Genomic DNA, 23,241 nt, shown 5'->3' on the forward strand with positions numbered 1-23,241 from the left:
GGAGAGGCGAAGGAGAAGGAATGGTGCGTGCGCTGGAGAGAGGATCCTTGGCCGGGGTCTGTTATCGGTGTTCCACCCTGTATAGACTCTGTCCCCAACTCTGAGCAAGTTTCAGAACCTCGTCCTTATTTCCCAAATCTCAGCCGGTTTGAGGAGCTCTCCCTCTGTTCTGACCGCCCCAGCTTTCCTTCAAGCTCTCATCCAGACTGTTGCAGATTCTCCCGGGCTCTGGGCCTTCTGCCACTCTTCTCTCTCCACTTCGCAAACCCAAAGATTCCCTAATCGTGTTTCTCCTTATGTACAAGAGCCACACTGAGGTTCCTCATGACCTGGCAGGAGAATACCCAGCTTCCTAGCCTGACTGTTATTCCTGCCTCATTCCCTCCAACAAACCTCATCTCTGGCTGTGCCCTTCCCTCTGAGCTCCAATCCCCTGATCCTCATTTCTGGCTGCACGTGAAACTCACCTACCCATGATCAGACCTTTCTTCCAGAGGTCCTAATCTAACTGGCCTGGGACCCGTGTCTAGAACGCTCGCCGGTGGTTCTAATCCTTAGCACCTGCCCCGGCCTCTCTGAACTTCTCACCTGTCTCTGCATATTTCTTCTCCTTCCTGCTACCCTCTCCTGCCTTGTTTGTCTTGCATTCTCTTACTTGCCAGTGCCCAGCTCAAATGCTTGTGGAGGCTGGGCACGGTGGCTCATGTCTGTAATCCCAGCACTTTGGGAGGCAGGCGGATCACCTGAGGTCAAGAGTTCGAGACCAGCCTGGCCAGCATGGTGAAACCCCATCTCTATTAAAAATACAAAAATTAGCCGGGCGTGGTGGTGGGCATCTGTAATCCTAGCTGCTTGTGAGGGTGAGGCAGGAGAATCACTTGAACCTGGGAGGTGGAAGTTGCAGTGAGCCGAGATTGCACCATTGCACTCCCGCCTGGGCAACAGAGCAAGACTCTGTCTCAAAAAAAAACAAAACTTGTGGAGAGAACTCATACTCTTGTCCTCTGGACACCACGTGTTTGCTCATCACTTGTGTGCCAGCCCTGAGCCTACTGTGCTGTAGTGATTGATTGGCTTGTGAGTTTGTCTCACACTTTAGACCATGTTTTATTTATCTTTGTCTTCCCAGCTTCTGACAGTGCCAGGGACAAAATTGTGCTTGGTGACTCTGAAAGTAGAGTGCCTGAACAGATGTCCTTCGTTCACGTGGCTATTTTTCACATGGCTGAGACCCTCAACTTTCCAGATGTCACCCTTTCTGAAAAGCCCTTGAAGCCATGAAGAAGGTCCACACACTGAAAGTACTTGTTCAAGTTACCCAGGCCCAGGAGAGGGGAGAAGCAGAGATTGCTCTTGAGGACATGAGATTTGAGGGAAGATCTTTCTCCATCTCCCCAGCCCCCACATACAAATCTCTCCCCCTGTGAAAATTGTTATGCCTCAATTTCTACTCTTAGAAAAATCAGTGTTTGGAAGAAAGTTTTTAAAATAATAAAAATGAGGTTGGGCACGGTGGCTCACGCCTGTAATCCCAGCACTTTGGGAGGCCGAGGTGGGCGGATCACTTGAGGTTAGGGGTTCGAGACCAGCCTGGCCAACATGGTGAAATGTTGTCTCTACTAAAAATACAAAAAATTAGCCGGGCATGGGGGCAGGCTCCTGTGGTCCCAGCTACTTGGGAGGCTGAGGCAGGAGAATTGCTTGAAACCGTGAGGTGGAGGTTGCAGTGAGCCGAGACTACGCCATTGCACTCCAGCCTGGGGAATAAGAGTGAGATTCCGTTTCAAAAAAACAACAAAAAAAGAACATTTATTGAGTACCACACATCTATGATACAGGCAATATCTCATTTAATCATCAAAGCAGCCATCCTCATCCCTGACCCATGATGGACTATTATATAAGTGAGAAACTTTTCTTCTGCTAACTTGAGTTTCTCTCTTAACACAGCATATATTTACCTTAATTAGCACTTGTAACCTTCCCAAGTTCCCATGTTCATTTAGTGAGTGGTAGAGTCAGGACTGGTTCCTAGGTGGTCTGACTTCAGAGTGCAGGATCTTCACTAACCCATAGGCTGTACCACCTTTCCAGAATTCTTTTTTTTTTTTTTGAGATGGAGTCTCACTGTGTCGCCCAGGCTGGAGAGCGGTGGCGCAATCTCGGCTGATTGCAAGCTCCGCCTCCCGGGTTCACGCCATTCTCCTGTCTCAGCCACTGGAGTAGCTGGGACTACAGGTGCCCGCCACCACGCCCGGCTAATTTTTTGTATTTTTAGTAGAGATGGGGTTTCACCATGTTAGCCAGGATGGTCTCGATCTCCTGACCTTGTTATCCGCCTGCCTCGGCCTCCCAAAGTGCTGGAATTACAGGCATGAGCCACTGCGCCCGGCCCGCCTTTGCAGAATTCTGTATCAGTCTGTCCTGGTCATGCTAGGACTGGCCCAAGGAAAGGCGGGAAAGGATTTCTGCCCCAAGCCTGTTTCCTTCTCCCTTAATATGTGTTTGTGTAGTGTGTTAGAAGAGCCTGGCCTAGGTGTAGCAGAAAACCCATGGATAATTGAAAGATGGTTAAACTAAAAGAGGAGAGTTTCAGGCCTGGGTGGCATTCTGGTGACATGTGGTTCCCTTTGTGACACACTCTTTGCCCACCCTTTGGGTCTACCCAAGAGGCAGGATGGGGCAGAGAAGCCACAGGCCGAGTGAGATCCCCCTGCTTCTGGCCTGGCGTGAACTCCCTGTCCTGGTGGGCCCTGCTGGCTGCATCTACTGCAGGAGGATAAAACACAGTGGCCGGTCCACAAGAAACTCCCACCAAACCAAGATTTGAGCGGTCCTCATGACCCACTGGAAGCTGTTCTGTGAGATTTCTCCAAGTACTCCTGCCACCAGCCAGATTAAACAAGGCAGGCAGCAACTGGGCCCAAGCAGCCTAAAGACAGAGAAGCTGTCTCCTGCTTCCCATCCTCCTCCTGAAGGGAAACGGCCCAAACTCACAGCCCTGGGGAGATGCGGCTGTTCACATGTGCTTCCATAGGGAAGTGCTCTGGGCCATTTTCTTTGCCTGCTTGCTTTACTAAGTCATCACTGGCTCTGCTAGTGACGCTAGGAGAGCTTGTGAAGCCCGGTACCTGGGTTCAAGCAGGCCAGCCCCGCCTCTCTCTTTCTTTCCTTCCACCTGTGGGTGATGGGCCCTCAGGAGGCCTTAGACTTCCTGGAGAGGATTTGGAATTGGCCACAGCTGGGCTTGAATCTGATTCCACCACTTACCCGCTGGGTGATGGTGGCCTCAGATTTCTCACCTAGGAGCTTGTCCGGGGCATGCATCCAGTCAGTTTTTAAAAAACTAGCTTTAGCTTAGGTTGACGGCTTCCTTGGCCTCCTCCTTCATCTCACCTAGGTGACCACATCAGCTTCCCCTCCCTGTCCTCCACACTGCAGCCACAGCTCTTTTTATGCAATCAAAACTCACAACTTTCTGTTGCTTTTCAAGTTAAAAAAAAAAAAAAAAATCGAACCTCTAACTGTGTCTTGTGAACCCTGCCGGCCTCTCCTGTGCTCGGTCCTAACCACCCACTTTCTGTGTCTTTTTTTTTTTTTTTTTTTGAGACGGCGTTTCACCCTTGTTGCCCAGGCTGGAGTACAGTGGCACGATCTCGGCTACCTACAACCTTCGCCTCCCAGGTTCAAGCAACTCTCCTGCCTCAGCCTCCTGATTAGCTGGGATTATAGGCATGTGCCACCATGCCCGGCTAATTTTTGTATTTTTAGTAGAGATGGGGTTTTGCCATGTTGACCAGGCTGGTCCTGAACTCCTGACCTCAAGTGATCCTCCTGCCTTGGCATCCCAAAGTGCTGGGATTACAGGCATGGGCCACCACCCCCAGCCCATTTTCACTTCTTGATGCCATGCTTTTCCTACTGTCTGTCCACTCCTGCCCATAGTTTCACGAGGCAAGGGCCCATAGGTGTCTACTCACCTCTCTTACCCAGAACTTAGCCCAGAGCTTCCCCCTGGCATGAGGGAAGCTCTCAAGAAAATGTCATTGAATGAATGAAACGTGAGGACGAACTAAAATATTGCATGCAGAGCCCTTAGCACTATGCTGGGCACCAAATAAGCACCAATAAATGTTAGCAATTAATGATAGTATTATTCTAACTTTAGGAGTGATGTAAAACAAAAGTTATCCAAACCAGCCGTGCTTTTCTTATTGGGTTGTCCCAAATAGGCAAGATTTGGGGTAAGTTGATGTAGTCTGGAAAGAAATATGAAAGCATACACACACACACGCGTGCACACGTCTCCCAGTGTAGTGAATGCTCCCCTTTAATTTCTGCCAGCATCTCTCAGAACTAGAATGTGGTTGCAGGGAGGAGCCTGAATGTCCCAGGAGGGCTAGAGGGATCCATCCATGCTTGGGCAGGCTCTGAGGGTCCTCACCGCCCACCCACACCACATGCAGACTGTCCACCTCTGCTCCATGCAGAGAAAGGGCTGCAGATGCAGGCAGAGTTAGCTCTAGAATTGGGGAGCATGAAGATACCTCTAACAAAAGCTCCTCCAGGCAGGGCGCCGTGGCTCACGCCTGTAATCCCAGCACTTTGGGAGATTGAGGTGGGTGGATCACCTGAGGTCGGGCGTTCGAGACCAGCCTGGCCAACATGGTGAAACCCTGGCTCTACTAAAATACAAAAATTAGCCAGGTGTGGTGGTGCATGCCTGTAATCCCAGCTACTCAGGAGACTGAGTCAGGAGAATTGCTTGAACCCAGGAGGCAGAGGTTGCAGTGAGCCGAGATCACACCATTGCACTCCAGCCCGGGCAACAGAGTGAGACTCTGTCTCACCAAAAAAAAAAAAAAAAAAAAAAAAAAAAAAAAAAGAAAAAAGCTCCTCCAGGTGTTCAAAATACCAGCTCAGCCTCCACACGTTTGGGCAGCTTCTCTTTTTCTCCAGTAACGCTTGCCTTTTTCTCATCTCAAAGCATTTCCACACAAGACCAGTGTCCACAGGAGTTTTAGAGACTTTATTTATGTATAAACAATTTAAACACTTTGCCATAAATTATCTTTGCCTGTCCCTAGTCTTTGCTTAGCAGCAAATTAAAATTAATATAAAAACTCGATGAACAATTCATACATGTATATTACAAAAAAGTTCCTGTACCAAAGTTCTTATTAGACTTTTTTTATTTTTTTATTTTTAAAATTTTTTTTGTTTTTATTTTTATTTTTTAAATTTTCTGTCCTCGTGGTGACTGTCATGTGATTGTCTCAGTTTCTGGACCAAACAAACACACTAATAATTTTAAATCTGAAACAGTGATTGTGCCTTTCGGCTCATGTATATACAGGGTGATCAGAAGTGGTACCTGTTAGCAAAAGTGTCACGATGCTGCACCTCTACCGAAACTGATACCCACGAACTACGGAATCTAAACAGACTACACCCTGTAACTGCGTATTACTGTCCACAATGGAATCTCCAAAGACAAAAGAGTATGAAATTTATCTGTAGTGATTATAGCCACCATTTTGAATTAAATTTTACACTCTGCGCTCAAATAAATTAGCTCAGGCCAGACTTAGTTGGGACCTGAGAGTTAAGTGCTGGATGGTATTATTTCACTTTGATTTTTGATAGGAATTTCTTTTATTCCCTCATGTTTTTTTTTTTCTTTAAAAAGTATTTCCAGTGCTCACTCCTCCTCTTTTATCCCCCCCTCCCCAGGCGCTACACACAAATCACCCCCAAAGTCGTGTTTTAAATGCACCTGTATTTGCTTAAACTAAAATGTCGGAAGTATTTGTCCTACAAGCAGTCTGAGTGGTTTGTCCCGCAGCTGGTCTGGTGACGCTGGCCCTCGCGGATGTCTGCGTGTCGCTCACGTGTGAATGAGTGAGGTAATTGGATATGAGGCCTTCTTTCTCATCTTCGTTTCTTTGTTTATCGGTCCGTGTGTTTGTTTTGTTTTTGTTTGTTTTCTTCTTTGCTCATTCGTTCTTGTTCTTTTGTTCCTTTTGGACACTTTGCGTCTCTTTTCTGCGTAGACCCAGAACAAGTGGGTCATATTTTAGGGGAACTTGGAACATTGTGTGTGTCTCTGCTCATTCATTCGTTTGTTTTGTTTTCCTCGGAATTTTCAGCCGGGCTTTAGTCTACTTCAGGATGAGGGACTTCTCGCTTGGAGAGTAGCATTGGAACTCAAAAAATGTGAGCTTTCTTGCCACTTGGTCTCCTAAAGCAGCCCAGCCGCAGTGCCCCTGTTAGGTCTTCATCTCCTTAGGAGAGGAGATAACAGTTACTCCTGCTGAGCCATTCAGACAAGGAATGGCAGCAGATTATTTTGTTACCTCTTTCCCATCTCATTCTGTCTTAAAAACTGGATGTTGCTGCTACTGTCTGCAAGCTCTGGGTATTGCTCCACGGGAAGCACGTAATATCCCTCATACCCTTGCACGCGCCCGGTGCTCAGAAGCTGCTGCTTCTCGCCCTCAGTCCACAGGCGGCTCCCCTCTCTCCCATCCCTGGCTTTCTGCTGCTCCTTGGCCCAGGCTGTGCCCAGGGCCCTCTGTCTCGCCTGGTCTAGGACGCGGGCCTTTTCTTCGTCCAGGGTGTCGGGGGTGAGGCCATAGCGGATGCTGAGCAGTAGTGTGGAGTACTGGAACTCAATGTTCGTGAACCTTCGAGTCCTGCCGTTGACCAGCAGCGTGGGCTGCGACACGGTCACATTCACCCCGCTCTCCAGCACCTTGCGGCCAATGGTGGTGCCCAGTGTGACCAGGTCGCCATCGGCTGAGCCAATCTTCACAAAGTAGTGGGTGTCCTTGCCCTCGATGCTGTAGTGCATCTTGTCCAGGTAGTAGGCGTTGTTCAGCACAGATGCCACCTTGCGGCTATCTTCGCTGGCGATGCTGGACACGCCCGTGGTCACCCGCCCTTCTTTGATGGCGAACATGATGCCTTTGCCAATAATGGGCGTGGTGGTGGCAAACCAGTGACCTGCTTTCTCTCGGATGCTGGCGTGGAGCTTTTTAGTAATGACCTGCCCTTCCAGAGCCATGAAGGCCTGGTTATGTCTCTCTGTTGTCTGTTGGACACCTGTAATGAGCTGTGGGGATAAGAAAACAGAGAAAGCTGAGAGGATGCGCTGGGTAGCTCTCTCAAAAAGAGTCCAAAGAGAAAGGCTTGGAACTCTCCTGCAAGAACTAGTGTTGGGTCTATCCAGATCTGAGCTGATGCAGTCCTACCTTTTAGAACTATGGATGGCTGGTTGATTACTAGTGCTCTGAAATATGGATGGCTGGTTGATTACTAGTGCTCTGAACTATGGATGGCTGCTTGATTACTAATGCTCTGATGGTGTGGTCTGTCCATCTTGCAATTGCCACTAACTAAAAAAATGGTAAAGGAGGTCCACCCCTTGCTGGCATGGGCACCCGGACCTACACACTTACCAGGTCACGCCACCACTCGGGAAGTGCCCCATTCTGCACTCTGATGGTTGGCAACTGCCTTGCCCGCTTCAGACCCAGGAACATCCTGATGCAAAGGGCAGGATGGTGATTTGAACAGCCTTGAACCCCACCACTGTAAGCTAGATTTCCTGGAGGCCAATGACTTGGATATTCATTAACTTCCTTGGGTTAAGACCTTGCCACTCAAAGTATAGCCAGCAGCAGAGGAATCACTGGGACCTGTCCTGTTCAAAAAGCAGAATCTCAGGCCTCACTCCAGAACTACTGAGTCAGAGGCTACGTGTGAACAAGATGCCTTGGGTAATCTGTGTGCATATGAACATTTGAGAAATAGCAGGCTGAGAGACTCAGGCTTTGAGGGCCAGAGGGAATATCCCCCAGCTTTGAGGCAGTTGTTTTGCATCCTCCCCCTGGTTCTGCAGGGGATGAAATCACCATTATCTCCTTGGCCTTGAGTTCTCCACTCGCAAATTACAACTTGTCTCAATTGGTGGTTGGGGGACAGGCTGGGATAATGGGAGAGGCTGCGTTTGGGAGGTAACGACACTTAGATAAATGAGAGAAATGATGGCTATTCATCCACTGAGTGGTCACCAAGGGGCAGGACTGAGTGAACGCTGTTCTCAATTACCCAGCAGCTCCTCCTTGCCTCTCTATAGTTACACAATGTGGACAATTATTCAGAGCAGCTGAGACCTTTCAGACTTTGATAGTGCTGAGCGCTGGTTCTGTAGCAGGGGTTATCTGAACCCCTCCCATCTGATTGTAGCAGAGGTCTCAGCTGCACCCAGATGGAAACTGACCACCCCTCGGTCATCACAGAAAGACCCAAGCACAAATTATGTTCTGAAAACTCAATCTGTATACGTTTGGCCATAAAGCACCGAGGTTTTATGTGGGGCATAAAAATGTTCTTTAATGGGACAGAAACTGCAAACCACAGTTTTATGACGTCCCATAAAAGCTGAAAGGGTTATGATCTTATAGGCAGTGCAGATGGTAGGTTGCTGCTAGATTTCTCTGTGCTGTTGTTAATCAAGGAGTGACTCAAAGGTATTCTACTGAACAGATAATGATACCACAATTAAGGCATTAATAGAAGTTGGGAAGAAATATGTGCTGTGCCAGACAGGTGACAGCACTGACATTCGCTTTCCTAGGAAGTCTCAATGTGTCCTGCACCTTTTATACCCAGCTCCAATGTTTTCCTGCACTGACATGCCCTTGGCTCCCATGAGGTTCTGTTTGCAAAAGGGAATGATGACAATCATTTGGATTCTTGGCGGGAACCTCCGCTTACCTGTCCATTCTCACTTGCTTGACTCTCTGACAATTCATAGGGAGGAGGCACGAAATACATTTTAGCTCTTGGGAAGCCAGGAATGATGTTGCTAAGCTGAAATCCAAACATCACAAGCCAGCTTTTCACATCTATGGTGGAAAACAAAAATAAAGGTTTCTGAAATCACAATGGATAGAGAGCAGCAGCGGAGCTTAAAGAGAGAACAAAATAAAATGGGTGGTTGGGTGTAGGGCCCAAAGGGGAGGGAGGAAGAGCTTGTGACTGTCTCCTGAGTCCAGACCCAGGGCTTCCATACATGGGTTTTAGGAAGCAGATGTCCTTCCAAACTTGGTCATTTGATAACCACCATGTGATGATTAAGAAGACCCTTGCTCAAGTAAGACAGATCTAGCTTCGAATCCCCTGACTGTGTGACCTTGGGCAAGTTCCAGCCCCTCTCTGAGCGTCAGATTCCTCAGATATGAATTGGGATAATAATTGTGTCAGTCTCATTGGGTTGTTATGAAGATCAAAGGAGAAAATCCACATAAAAGGCTTTTCACAGTGCCTGGCATATTAACTGCTCAATAAATATCAACTCCTTTATTTAGCAAGTATTTAAGGGAGCATCTATCACAGGCCACGCAGTGTGTTTAGAGGCTAGATATACAGGATGGACTGGAGGGATAAGTGATGCTTCCTATTGCTGTGCAGGCCTTTTGGACTGGGGCCGCTGCACTGAGGCTGGCTCACTATGGAAAGGGGTTTCCAAGAGCTGGACACAGATGGAAAGCAGAGTCCTCTGGACCATGAGAGGCTTTCTCCAGCCTTCCTACTCTCTTTTTTTTTGAGATGGAGTCTTGCTCTGTTGCCCAGGCTGGAGTGCAATGGCGCAGTCTCAGCTCACTGCACCCTCCGTCTCCCAGGTTCAAGCAATTCTCCTGCCTCAGCCTCCCAAGTAGCTGGGATTACAGGCATGTGCCACCACACCTGGCTAATTTTGTATTTTTTAGTAGAGACAGGGTTTCTCCACGTTGGTCAGGCTGGTTTCGAACTCCTGACCTCAGGTGATCTGCCCGCCTCGGCCTCCCAAAGTGCTGGGATTACAGGCATGAGCCACCGTGCCCAGCCCAGCCTTCCTACTCTTTAAAGAGAAACCAAGAGAGGGCACTGGCTGCTCAGAGTAAGACCACCTGCCAGAGGTCAACATCAAGTCCTTGCATTGGGAATTATGCCACCTGCCCCAAGTGTCCTGCCCTCTGCTGAATGGTCGAGGTCCTTAGAAAAAGACTCCTTCCACACTGATCAATAGAGAGTCCTGGATGTCCGTGCCTTGAAACGCTTACATCTTCACCAACACCACTGGCCTGGAGTCCAGCAGGACTAATCTCCTTATGTTCCTTATCCCTGTTTATAATGGGCACCCCCCCAAATCATGCCCAACACCCTCCAATCCCTTCATTTCCTGCCCCAGCTTCACCTTTCCCTAGTTCCCCAAATAATTCCATTGGGCCCTCTGGAATTCACATTTGCATCGGATGCCACGCACTCCCCACCCCCGCCACCTCATGTCTTCAATCTCTTTTCTAATGGTTCCTTTCCCTTTTTGCTCTTACTGAAACTCTCTCTGCCAAGAACATTGGTCTCCCTGCTTATTCACCTACAATCACTGGACCTGGAGGTACAAGTGCGTTTGTAATGCAGGAAGCACTCATTTGCATTTCTCAAAGCTTTTAGCTTCTGCTCCCCTGTCATTCCCTCCATCTCTTTCCCTGAATTAATTCTTAGTGATTTCATTATATAGGTAGTTGCTCCTTCCAACATTCTGGCCTCTTGTTTGCTTGATCTCCTCTCCTTTGATGGTCTTTTCCCCACTCACTGGACCTTGTTATCCCCAATCATTTTCATCCCTCCATCATCTCAATTTCATGCATATCACCCTCTGACCACTGCCTCAATGTTTTCGCACCTACCCCTTCTTGTAACCGGACAACCTTAATCCTTTAATCTCCCCCCACTCAACCCCCAGTACCTCCAATCCATCCCAAGCTCCTTTCACCGTCCGTCCCTCATCTTCCTGGTTTTTCTTCTCTCCTTATCTAGAGGACAGTCACTGGCATCATTCCCTTGGTGGTATTTTCGGATCCCTTCCCCCTTTCTCACCTCACCACACTTGCTTGGTGAAATCACAGTGTTGGTTACATTCAAGTTTTTGCCTATTCCGTGTTTGCACCTGTGCAACTGAATGTGGCTGGGGAAAAAATCATAACCATGCTGACCCGTGTCACTTTACATTTCCCAGCAGGAATTGAAAGCATGCCTCCCTGCTGCCTGGTGATCTTACTAAGTTCCTTTATTCCATTCAGCTGTCCTCTCATCCTCCTGGACAATTTTACTCCTTCTCATCTCCAAAAATCCCCAATACCTGCTTCTCCTTCCTCCCAGTAGCTAACCTCATCTCCTATTCTGAGATAAGTGATGCAGCCAGGGGACAATTTCCCTGAACTCCCATCACATGTGCTGATGGTGATATGGCTACCAGCACTTGTACTCATATTTCCGGCTTTTCTCCTCTCACTCTAGATGAGCTGTGCAAGTTCAATCCTCCTCCTGTGCACTTGGTCACATTCTTTCTTGCCAACTCAGGGACATCACTCCAGCAATTTTCTCTCTCACTCCATATCATTGATTTGCTCTCTCTTCCAGTGGATCAACCCCATCAGCGTATAGACGTGCTGCTAAATGTTTAAAAAATTTCCCCTCTTGCCGGGCGCGGTGGCTCACGCCTGTAATCCCAGCACTTTGGGAGGCCGAGGCGGGCGGATCACGAGGTCAGGAGATCGAGACCATCCTGGCTAACACGGTGAAACCCCGTCTCAACTAAAAAAAAAAAAAATACAAAAAATTTAGCCGGGCGCAATGGCGGGCGCCTGTAGTCCCAGCTACTCGGAGAGGCTGAGGCAGGAGAATGGCGTGAACCCGGGAGGCGGAGCTTGCAGGGAGCCGAGATCGCGCCACTGCAGTCTGGCCTGGGTGAAAGAGCGAGACTCCGTCTCAAAAAAAAAAAAAAAAAAAAAATTCCCCTCTTGCCCCCGACCACCCATTTCTAATTCCCCTGTGCAAAAACTTCTCAAACTCAAACTAATTTTCTATTCTCATTGTCTCTCATTCTTCTCCCCTTCTCCTTTGAATCAGGCTTTTGCCTCCGTGACTTCCCTGAAACTACTCTTGTCAAGGTCATGAGTGACCTCCATTTGCCAAGCCCAGTGTTGCTATTGGTTCTCATCCTACTTGACCTATCAGGAGTGTTTGACAAGCGGAACTCTCCCGCCTTTTTTTTTTCCTTTGCTTCCTGGATAATACATTCTCTTGTTTTTTTCTTCTCCTACATTAGTAGCTGCTGTCTGTTTTTTGTTCCACCTCATCTCCCTGATCTCTTAATGTCGAGATGCCCCAGAGTCAAGTCAGTCCATGAGCTTCTTCTCCCAACCATCTCCACTCAACAATCACAGTGATCTTAGCCAGGCTTGGTCCCCAAATGCCATCTACATGCAGATACTGACTCCAGAATTCGTACCTCCAGCATAGACGTCTTCCTGAACGCTGAACTTGTATAGCTAATTACATTTCAAATTTAACACGTCCGAAACTGAACTCTTGTTCTTCCTCCAAACTTGCCCCACCCACAGTCTTCTCCATCTTGGGTAATAACCCCATCCTTCCAGCTGTCATCCTTGACTCCTTTCTTTTTTCCACTCCCCACATCTAATCCATTAGTAAATCGTTTCCTTTTTTTTTTGTTGTTGTTGTTGATACGGAGTCTCACTCTGTCACCCAGGCCGGAGGGCAGTGGCATCATTTCAGCTCACTACAGCCTCGGCCTCCCAGGGTCAAGCGATTCTTGTAACTCAACCTCCTGAGTAGCTGGGATTATAGGTGCCCGCCACCATGCCTTGCTCATTTTTGTATTATTGTTAGTAGAGGCGGGGTTTTGCCATGTTAAACCAGGCTGGTCTCGAACTCCTAACCTCAAGTGATCCCTCCACGTTGGCCTCCCAAAGTGCTAGGATTACAGGTATGAGCCACTGTGCCTGGCCTAATCGTTTCCCTTAAGAAAAAAAGGTAAAATTCCTATAAAATTCACCATTTGAAAGTACACAATTCAGTGGTTTCCAGTACATTCACAATGTTATGCAACCATCATTACTAATTTCAGAACATTTTCATCACCCCGCAAAGCCCCTCAGACCCATTAGTAGTCACTCTGCATTACCCCTCCCACAAACTGCTGTCTGTATGGGTTTACCTGTTTTGGACATTTGACATGAATGGAATCCCATGATACATGGCCTTTTGTGTCTGGCTTCTTTCACTCAGCATAATGTTTTTAAGGTTCTAAGTTTTGTCCATTTTGGAGCATGCAGTGTGCTTTGTTTATCCATTTACCAGTTGATACATATTTGGGTTGTTTCCACTTTTTGGTTTTTTTTTTGAGACTGAGCCTTGCTCTGTCACCCAGGCTGGAGTGCAGTGGCGCGATTTCGGCTCACTGCAACCTCTATCTCCTGGGTTCAAGTGATTCTCCTGCCTCAGCCTCCCGAGTAGCTGAGATTACAGGCGCCCACCACCACACCCGGCAAATTTTTTGTATTTTTGGTAGAGATGTGGTTTCACTGTGTTAGCCAGGATGGTCTCCATATCCTGACCTTGTGATCCGCCCGCCTCGGCCTCCCAAAGTGCTGGGATTACAGGCGTGAGCCACTGCACCTGGCCTGTTTCCACTTTTTTACTATTATGAATGCTGCTGCTATAAACATTCCTGTATAAATTTTTGTTTGAAAGCCTGTTTTCCTTTTTCTTGTGTGTATGCGTAGAAAGCCTGTTTTCCGTTTTCTTGTGTGTATGCGTAGGTGTGGAATTGCCGGGTCATGCAGCTAAATCCTTTACTTTTACTTTCACAATAGATCCTGCGTATGTGTCTCCTCTCGCCACTTCCACTGCGTCTACTCGGTTCAGCATCTCTGGAGGGATGTCTAACTGGCCTCCGTGCTTCCGCTCTGCACCCCACGTTCCTTATCAGCACCCCCCATTCCTTATCAGCTCAGCAATCTGAGTGAGCCTTTCAATCAGGAGCTGGCCGGGCGCAGTGGCTCACGCCTGTAATTCCAACGCTTTGGGAGGCTGAGGCAGGCGGATCATTAGGTCAGGAGATCGAGACCAGACTGGCCAACATGGTGAAACTCCGTCTCTACTAAAAATACAAAAATTAGCTGGGCTTGGTGGCGGGCGCCTGTAATCCCAGCTACTCGGGAGGCTGAGGCAGGAGAATCGCTTGAACCCGGGAGGCAGAGGTTGCAGTGAGCCGAGATCATGCTACTGCACTCCAGCCTGGCAACAGAGTGAGACTCGGTCACAGGAAAAAAAAAAAAAAAATCAGGAGCTGCCCATGACGTTCCTCAGAGGTTCAGAGCACCCCAGGGACTCCCCACGTCTTTCACTGAAAAAGCCAAAGTCCTTCTAATGGCCTCGAAGGGCTCTCTCCACGACCTCTCTGACTGCGTCTCCCATGCGCTCCCTCGCTCTTGCCTCTGTGCTGTTCTTTGAACATGCCAGGGGCGCACTCATCTCACCACTTTTATGCTGGTAGGCCCTCTGCCCAGCGGGCTTTTCCCTAAACGTATCCTCTGCCTCTCTCACTGTCTCTCCTCTTTTCAGTCTTGCTCAGACTCTGCCTGCCCGGTAAGGCCAACCCCACTGCCACCCCCCGATCCCCACCCCTTGCAATCCCTAGTCCCCTTACCTTGCTCATGTCCCCCCAAAACAACAGTCACATTCTTCTAACATGCTGTGTCATTTCCACATTTATTGTATTTATTGTCTCTTTCACTCCAGCTTTCCTGGTGAAGGCAAGCTCCACCAGAATGGGGAGTTTAAAAACCTGTTTTCTTCATTGATGTCTCCCCGGGCCCTACAACAATGCCTGGCACAAAATAGGTGCTCCATAAGTATCTACAGAATGAAGGAATGAATGAGCACTGGACATATGTGACAAGAGCTACCCTGACTAGTAGTAGTGTGACAGTGGATCTGTCTCTGCCTGAGAACACACTTCTGAAGGGGCTCAGACATAACTACCTTCTGCCCCGGGACTATTGTGAGATATTTAATGTTGACATTGCTGCCAAAAATATGGATATATAAGAACCCTCTAAGGAGAAGGAATCTGGGAGCTTTGATCTATCCACCTTCCTTGGGCACGGACTAGTCATTGAAAGACTTGGCATTTACACACATAACAATAGTCCATTTAAGAAACAGGTTTGAGGCCGGGAGCGGTGGCTCACGCCTGTAATCCCAGCACTTTGGGAGGCTGAGGCGGGTGGATCACCTCAGGTCAGGAGTTCAAGACCAGCCTGGCCAATATGGTGAAAGCTCGTCTCGACTAAAAATACAAAAAATAGCCGGGCTTGGTGCACGCAGCTATAATCCCAGCTACTCAGGAGGCTGAGGCAGGAGAATTGCTTGAACCCGGGAGGTGGAGGTTGCAGTGAGCTGAGATTGTGCCACTGCACTTCAGCCTGGGCCACAGAGCAAGACTCTGTCTCAAAAAAAAAAAAAAAAAAAAAAAGAATACAGGTTTGAAATTGCTTTAAAAAGTATGTTAATATCAAGCAGAGAGAAGCGTGGCTTTAATCTGGCAACAGCCATATATTTACAGAGCATCTACTATGTACCAGGTAGGTCCTGGGTGGAGAGCACTGGTTTCTCAACTTTGAATATTTATGGCCACCTGTTGCTATATATATATATATATATATATATATATATATATATATATATACACACACACACATATACATATATATGTTTTTTTGGCCATATCTAGGTATCACTTGTATTATTATTTATTTACCAATTAAAAAACAAATTTGCCTTTTCAATTTAGGTAAATCCATTAAAAAAATAAATTGTAGCTGGGCACAGTGGCTCACGCCTGTAATCCTAGCACTTTGGGAGGCTGAGGCAGGCAGATCATGAGGTCAGGAGTTCGAGACCAGCCTGACCAACATGGTGAAACCGTGTCTGTACTAAAAATACAAAAATTAGCACGGCATGGTGGCGCCTGCATGTAATCCCAGCTACTCAGGAGGCTGAGGCAGGAAAACTGCTTGAACCTGGGAGGCGGAGGTTGCGGTGAGCAGAGAGCACGCCACTGCACTCCAGCCTGGGAGACAGAGTGAGACTTCGTCTCAAAAAATAAATAAATAAATAAAATAAAATAAATAAAAATTAAATTTTATGTCACTACCATGAATGGGAAAGTAGGCTTACTTGGTGTAAACAGAAAATAACTGTAAAATTAAAACAAAGAAAAGAAAGTCAAGCAATTAAATTAGAGCACTTGATTTTGTTACCTGCCACTGAGGGAGATTTAGACCTGCTCTCTCTGTTGAAAAGGGAGATTAGAACTGTTAACGAGGCCAGGCGTGGTGGCCCATGCCTGCAATCCCAGCACTTGGGAGGCTGAGGTGGGTGGATCACCTGAGGTCAGGAGTTCGAGACCAGCTTGATCAATATGGTGAAAGCCCGTTTCTACTAAAGATACAAAAAAATTAGCCGAGCGTGGTGGTGGGCGCCTGTAGTCCCAGCTCCTCAGGAGGCTGATACAGGAGAATCACTTGAACCCGGGAGGCGGAGGTTGCAGTGAGCCAAGACCGTGCCACTGCACTCCAGCCTGGGTGACAGAGGGAGACTCTGTCTCAAGGGAAAAAAAAAAAAAAAAAGAAGTGTTAATGAGGTGTAAATACATACCAGCATCAAGTGAGACTTTCTCCTCTGAATTGGAAGAATTAAGAGAGCATTGAAAAGTGACTACCTCTCTCCATCTGTGTTTTTTTGTTATTTAATACTTCATCTGTATACCACATCAAATCATCCCATCTTTCACCAGGGATATAGATTACGTAGGGAATTCCAAGAAAAGCAAGAGAAGTCCTTGTCTTTTTTTCTTTCTTTTTTTTCTTTTCTTTTTTTTTTTTTTTGAGACAGCGCCTCGCTCTGTCACCCAGGCTGGAGTGCAGTGGTGTGACCTTGGCTCACTGCAACCTCCGCCTCCCAGGTTCAAGAGATTCTCCTGCCTCAGCTTCTCCAGTAGCTGGGATCACAGGCACGCACCACCATGCCCAGCTCATTTTTGTATTTTCAGTAGAGATGAGGTTTTGCCATGTTGGCCAGGCTGGTCTTGAACTCCTGACCTCAGGAGATCCACCCGTCTCAGCCTCCCAAAGTTCTGGGATTACAGGTATAAGCCACCACACCTGGCTGAGAAGCCCGTGTCTTTAGAAGACTCTCCTCATCAGGATCTTTTTCCTCCAGGGATCTCTCTCTCTCCCTAGCTCAGGATCCCTTGAGGAGGTGAAAGTGATGTTAAGAGCCCTCCTGCCTCTGTGACCAGGAATTTCAATGGCCATTCCCATGAACAGCAATCCTTACATCCTAGTTCTTGTAGTTCTTCTTCCTCTTCTTCCTCCTTCCTTGTCTTTTTCTTTCTATTCTTCCTCTTCCTCCCTTTCTTCCTCTTCCTCCCCTTCTTCTTCCTCTTCCTCCCCTTCTTCCTCCTCTTCCTCCCCTTCTTCCTCTTCCTCCCCTTCTTCCTCTTCCTCCCCTTCCTCTTCCTGTCCCTCCCCTTTCCCTCCTTCCTCTTCTTTAAATTTTCTAACATGGCTGGTTTCTGAGCCTCAACCTCTTTGGAAATGTTTATTCTAGTGACTCCTCCTCCATGCTGCGGAAGGCATTTCTGAGACAACACAACACCCCTCCTCCTTTAGAAGTAATTGGTGTTATCTGGTAACAGGCTCCCTAAACAGTCTAGAGGGAATTACTTGGGCAGGAGCTGGCACTGTGGCACCGCCTAATAGCTCATGACTCTCCTCTTCTCACGTTCTTCACAGCGTGTGATTATCCACCGCCAAAGCGCGTTCTCCCTCTGAACGTGCTGTCAGCGCAGCATCTTCAGGTGTTAAGTGTAAATATGAGAAGAGGATAATGTGAGAAGGAGGTTGTGTCTTCCTCCTCACTTAGATAAATTAAACTCTACAAAATCTGACTTTAAGCTAAAGCGTGCCTGGGGTTCGTAAGCCAAAGACCCACCAGGGAGAAAGGGATGGGGGAAATATGCATCATCATGGGCCACATCTAGGAGGGTCACTGAACTCAAATTTTATCTGGGGCTTCCAGTTTGCTAAAGCAATGCCATTCAGAGCAGCGTTGGAATCTGTTTCAAGGTGGATCAGGAGACCGTTCTCTACATACATCAGAAAATAATACAAAGGCAGTGTCCTCACTCTTCATCTTTGAACTCCCCACCTCCAAGTCCATAGCTGCTTATAAATAACGAGTGCGTGGCCGGGCGCAGTGGCTGAGGGGGCTGAGGCAGGAGAATGTTGTGAACCCGGGAGGCGGAGCTTGCAGTGAGCCAAGATTGCACCACTGCACTCCAGCCTGGGCTACAGAGCGAGACTCCGTCTCAAAAAAAAATAATAATAATAATAACGAATGCATTTATTAGCCTTTGCTCTGTGCTTTTATTAGCCTTTGCTCTGTGCTAGGCACTTTACATGTCATGATGCATTTAGTTTTCATGACCCCATAAGGTGACTGCTATTATTATCACTATTTTGCCGATGAAGAAATTGTGGCTCTGCCAGGTGCAGTGGCTCACTCCTGTAATCCCAGCACTTTGGGAGGCCGAGGCGGGTGGATCACAAGATCAGGAGATCGAGACCATCCTGGCTAACACGATGAAACCCCGTCTCTACTAAAAATACAAAAAAATTAGCTGGGCGTGGTTGCACATGCCTGTAGTCCCAGCTACTCGGGAGGCTGAGGCAGGAGAATCACTTGAACCCGGGAAGCAGAGGTTGCAGTGAGCCAAGATCATGCCACTGCACTCTAGCCTGGGTGACAGAGCAAGACTGTCTCAAAAAAACAAAACAAAACAAAAAACAAACAAAAAATACTGTGGCTCTGAAGGGTTGAGATGTTTGTCCAAGTCACAGAGCAAGTGACTGGCAAGGTTAGAAGTGGCGCCTCTTTTCTTTTCTTTTTTCTTTTTTTTTTTTTTGAGACTGAGTTTCGCTTTTGTTTCTCAGGCTGGAGTGCAATGGTGCGATCTTGGCTCACTGCAATCTCCGCCTCCCAGGTTAAAGCGATTCTCTTGCCTCAGCCTCCCAAGTAGCTGGGATTACAGGTGCCTGCCACGACGCCTGGCTAATTTTTTTTGTATTTTTAGTAGAGACAGGGTTTCATCATGTTGGTCAGGCTGGTCTCAAACTACTGGCTTCAGGTGATCCACCCACCTTGGCCTCCCAAAGTGCTGGGATTACAGGTGTAAGCCACCGCGCCTGGCCAAGAAGTGGTGTCTTGAGATGGACTCAGGTTCTAATATCAGAGAGAACTGGCCTCAGAATAGGGCAGAGCTGGGGACAGGGTATGGATCCCAGTGTGTCCAAGACAGAAGAGTTTCCTGGGATGCTAAAACTGGAAAAGTCTAGGCCATTGCAGGTTGTTGGGAGGTAGTCTCCCAGTCTTTTTTTTCTTTTTTTTTTTGAGACCCTGCCATGGCACAATCACAGCTCACTGCAACCTCAATCTCCTGTGCTCAAGCAATTCTTCTACCTCAGCCCCCCAAGTAGCTGGGACCACAGGTGTGCACCACCACACTTGACTAACTTTTAAATTTTTAGTAGAGATGGGATCTCTCTATATTGCCCAGGCTGATCTGAAACTCCTAGACTCAAGTGATACTCTTGCCTTGGCCTCCCAAAGTGCTGGAATTACAGGCATGAGCCACCATGCCTGGCCCAGTCTTTCTTTTATACTCTTTCTTCTCGTATCTTTTTGTCACAGATATGCCAATCATCAATATATTACCTTAAAAAGTAACTGTTCAAACTGCTTTGGAGCCTGTGAGTGAGAAGGAACTACTTCTTGCCCCCTCCGCCTGCTCCTGGAGGCTAACTTGTGTTCCTGCCCAGATGTCTCTGAGCTCCTACCCAGGCAGTACTCTGGGTTGCCTGCCTTTGTCCTCACATTCTTGGGCAGAACAAACAGACCCTTCTCTGGCTTCAGGAGCTGCCACTTGCATTCAGAGAGTTCTGTTTCCAAACAGCCACCGTTCTTTTGCTGCTACTGGGTACTGGAGAGAAAAGGTTCTGTTCTTTGTGTTCCTCCCGACTACATCTTAATTACCTCTTCTGCTTAAATTGTGAGCAGTGAGTTCAGCCATTCTGCTAGTCTCCTAAGTGGCAAATTAAGACTAATTTAGATGGGGTTTACAGATGAGCCAATGTGTGAACAGCAGAGAATGATTTGGTGTTCTCCACTCGGATCCCCACTCCCAGGTCACTGCCCGAGCGTGGGCTGTGCCTGGTCTGGCTTCTTCTCTCCCTTGGCTCTCACTGAAGACATCCACCCTGTGCACGCCACTTCTCTGACACCACCCTTTATTTTAGACTCTCTAATGGTTTCTGGATTCAATTTCATTGGACTTAGTTCAACTTGATTTGATTCCCATTTATTGAGTCTCCATGAAGCACCGGAATGAGAAAAGCAGTATTGCTATTCAGAAAACCCTGCTAATTATTTTTTTGCCTTTTCTGGAGAGCCAGGTAAGTAGCTGAGAGGGTCAGTGAGGCTGACTGTGCCCTGTGAAATGATTTTGTTTGGGTCTTGGCAGCGGGACATGTCTGTTCAGCCCACACTGCGGGTTTCTCTTTATTGCCTCTCTGGCTGATTCATTCCCAACGTGTCTGATACCAACCAGTCTTCTGGAAGGGACATTCTATGTGGGGCAGGATTCTCTCCTGTAGCTAAGGTAGGCCTAGTCAACCTCCCCATTCACACTGTTTCCTGTCTCTGGAACATTCCTCCTCTCTCCCTGCACTTCATAAATGTCTGATCAACACTACCTGCTCAGAAAGGCCGTCCGTGATCCCCTCCATAAAGGAGACACTTCTCATCGGTCTCCATATCTTCTTCTTCCTATTTTTCATCTTTATATCATTTATCGATACCTAATATTAATACTATATGTGTGTGTTTTCCTGAGACTTATTTTAATTTGCAGCTGCAGTGATTTCGAGGACAAAAGTTATGCTGAGCATAGGGTAAGCGGGGAAGCCCTGGCAGGGCCTCTGATGAGGCACGGGGGAGGAGGACAGGAGGGTTTACAGATGTTAGCCTAGGTCGCTTGGCCATAGCTTCTGGGTCCAAAAGGTCCCAGATGCTTCTGGGGTTTGGGGATTCTGGGTTCTACTTCCAAAGGTCCAGGGCTTGTCAGTGAAGCAATGCATGGCCACAGTTGATCTTTAAGGTTGTTCATTTCTGCAGCATGGGGCTTAAAGGGCAGCACTGTGCTCCAGGTAGATGCTGCTTCCATTCCTGCCTTGGGGATGGCCAAGTGGCCCCAGTCACCTGAGTGTCGATGCCTCCTTGGCTCATGGCCAAGAGCTGTGAGTTTTCTGGAACTTGGGGTTCTGGTCTTGGGTCCTCATTATTGTTTCTCTATACAAAGCATAAACTGGTGAGATGGCCCCAGCCTGCTTGCTGAAAGTTAGCCCTTTGGGGCCCTGGTCTCTTTGGATCTCACTCTCTCTCTCTCCCCTTCCCTCTACCTACCTACCTACCAACCATCCATCTATCTATCCATTCATCCTCCCATCCACACACCCATCCATCCATTCACCCACCCATCCACCTACCCATCCATTTATCCATCTATTTATCCATCCATCCATCCATCCATCCACCCAGCCAGCCATCCATCCATCCAGTCAGCCATCCTTCCAGCCATCCACCCAGCCATCCAGCCATCCTGATTTCCTTGCTCATTTCCCTGAGGACAGGGACTTTATCTTGCTTCCCATTGTGCCTCTAGTATTTAGTACATTTTAGATACTGTACAAATATTTGTTGAATGGGTGAATGGATGGAGGGAGAGAGACTCTTATTCCACCAATTTCTTTTTCTTTTCTTTTCATTTCTTTTTGTGAGACGGGTTCTCACTCTATGCCTAGGCTGGAGTGCAGTGGCATAGTCATAGCTCACTCTCGCCTCCAACTCCTGAGCTCAAGAGATTCTCCCTGCTTAGCCCCCTGGGTAGTTTGGACCACAGGCATGTGCCACCACATGCAGCTAATTCATTTCACCAGTTTCTCACTTATCACAGAGAAGTAGATAATCTGCCTTTCTTGGCCTCTCCTTTCATGCTATTCTCCAAAATTCTTATGTCCTTATGACATTTGTTCATAGCCTTCCTTCAGCCTTGAGCTCACTTCTGCTGCCCAAGGTCCCATGAATTCTTCAGGCCCATTTTGACATGAGCCCTTCTGTATTATGCCAATCTTGAAAATCTGAATTAATCTGCACACACACACACCTTGAGAGAACAGTATTTGTCTTATTCACCATTGAATCCCCAGAACCTAGCACAGTGCCACTTTATAAATGCATTTTGATAAACAACTGAACAGACACCTATATCATAGCGAAGACTTAATTCTGCTTTGGATTATCGTTGGTTATTTGTATATGTCTCTCACCAGATGAGCCTCTGGAGGTCAGGAACTGGGTTACAGTGATCTCGATACTTACGCTCACTCATTGCTTCTCTCTAGTAATGACAATGTTAATAACACAAGCAGATACCATTTCATGAAGATCCACTCTCTAGTTGCCAGGCACTAGACTATAACTACACAAGTTCATTTACTTTTTTTTTTTTTTTTTTGAGACAGGGTCTTGCTCTGTCGCCTAGGTTGGGTGGAGTGCAGTGGCATGATCTCAGCTCACTGCAACCTCTGCTTTCCTGAGTTCAAGTGATTCTCTTGGCCCAGCCTCCTGAGTAGCTGGGCCTACAGGCATGTACCACCACACCTGGCTAATTTTTGTATTTTTAGTAGAGATGGGGTTTCACTCTCTTGGCCAGGCTGGTCTCGAACTCTTGACCTCAAGGGATCCATCTGCCTCAGCCTCTCAAAGTGCTGGGATTACGTGGGTGGCGTGAGCCACCATGCCCAGCTGTGTTCATTTACTTGTCATGTCACTCTGTGGGATGGTTTTATCAGTGCCTTTCACAGGGAAGGAAACTGTAGTTCAGAGAGATTGGACAACTAGCTCAAGGTCCTTTGGCTTATAAATAGAAGAGAGAGAATTTGAACCAGGTATTTCTGACACCAGAGCCCTATTCTCTCCCCGCTTCTTACTGCTTTCCTCTGTTGGGGTAGGAAGGGCTCTTATAAAGTTATTTCAACTGACTGGACATGAAAGTGGTTGGGACATCTTCAAACAGTCCTCATGACTGCTCTGTACTGCCGTCTCTCTACTTTTCTAGACTCTGTAGTGCTGCCAACTGCACTGCCTGGGCTTTATGGCCCATGGGCTTCTCCTACCATAAGATGGGAGACCTTCCTCCCAAGT

At 47.6% G+C, this 23,241-nt stretch overlaps 1 protein-coding gene across 9 annotated transcripts in view; it reads right to left on the reverse strand.

Moving 5' to 3' along the window:
- Positions 1-5,003: 5,003 nt before the first annotated feature.
- Positions 5,004-23,241, reverse strand: part of TENM2 (teneurin transmembrane protein 2) — a 1,389,831-nt gene continuing 1,371,593 nt past the window's right edge. For 7 of the 9 annotated variants that reach the window (XM_012505108.2, XM_030825352.1, XM_003268632.3 and 4 more), the window contains 2 exons: positions 8,782-8,912; positions 5,385-7,114 (listed from right to left, as the gene is read on the reverse strand). In XM_012505108.2, the coding sequence (XP_012360562.2) occupies positions 6,353-7,114; positions 8,782-8,912 (893 nt within the window). In that variant the 3' untranslated portion in view covers positions 5,385-6,352. Of the gene's footprint in view, positions 7,115-8,781; positions 8,913-23,241 lie in introns of all 9 variants that reach the window. The other 2 variants (XM_030825348.1, XM_030825333.1) reach the window with 1 other exon arrangement.

This window comes from Nomascus leucogenys, chromosome 2, assembly GCF_006542625.1.
Source record: "Nomascus leucogenys isolate Asia chromosome 2, Asia_NLE_v1, whole genome shotgun sequence".
NCBI lineage: Eukaryota > Metazoa > Chordata > Mammalia > Primates > Hylobatidae > Nomascus > Nomascus leucogenys.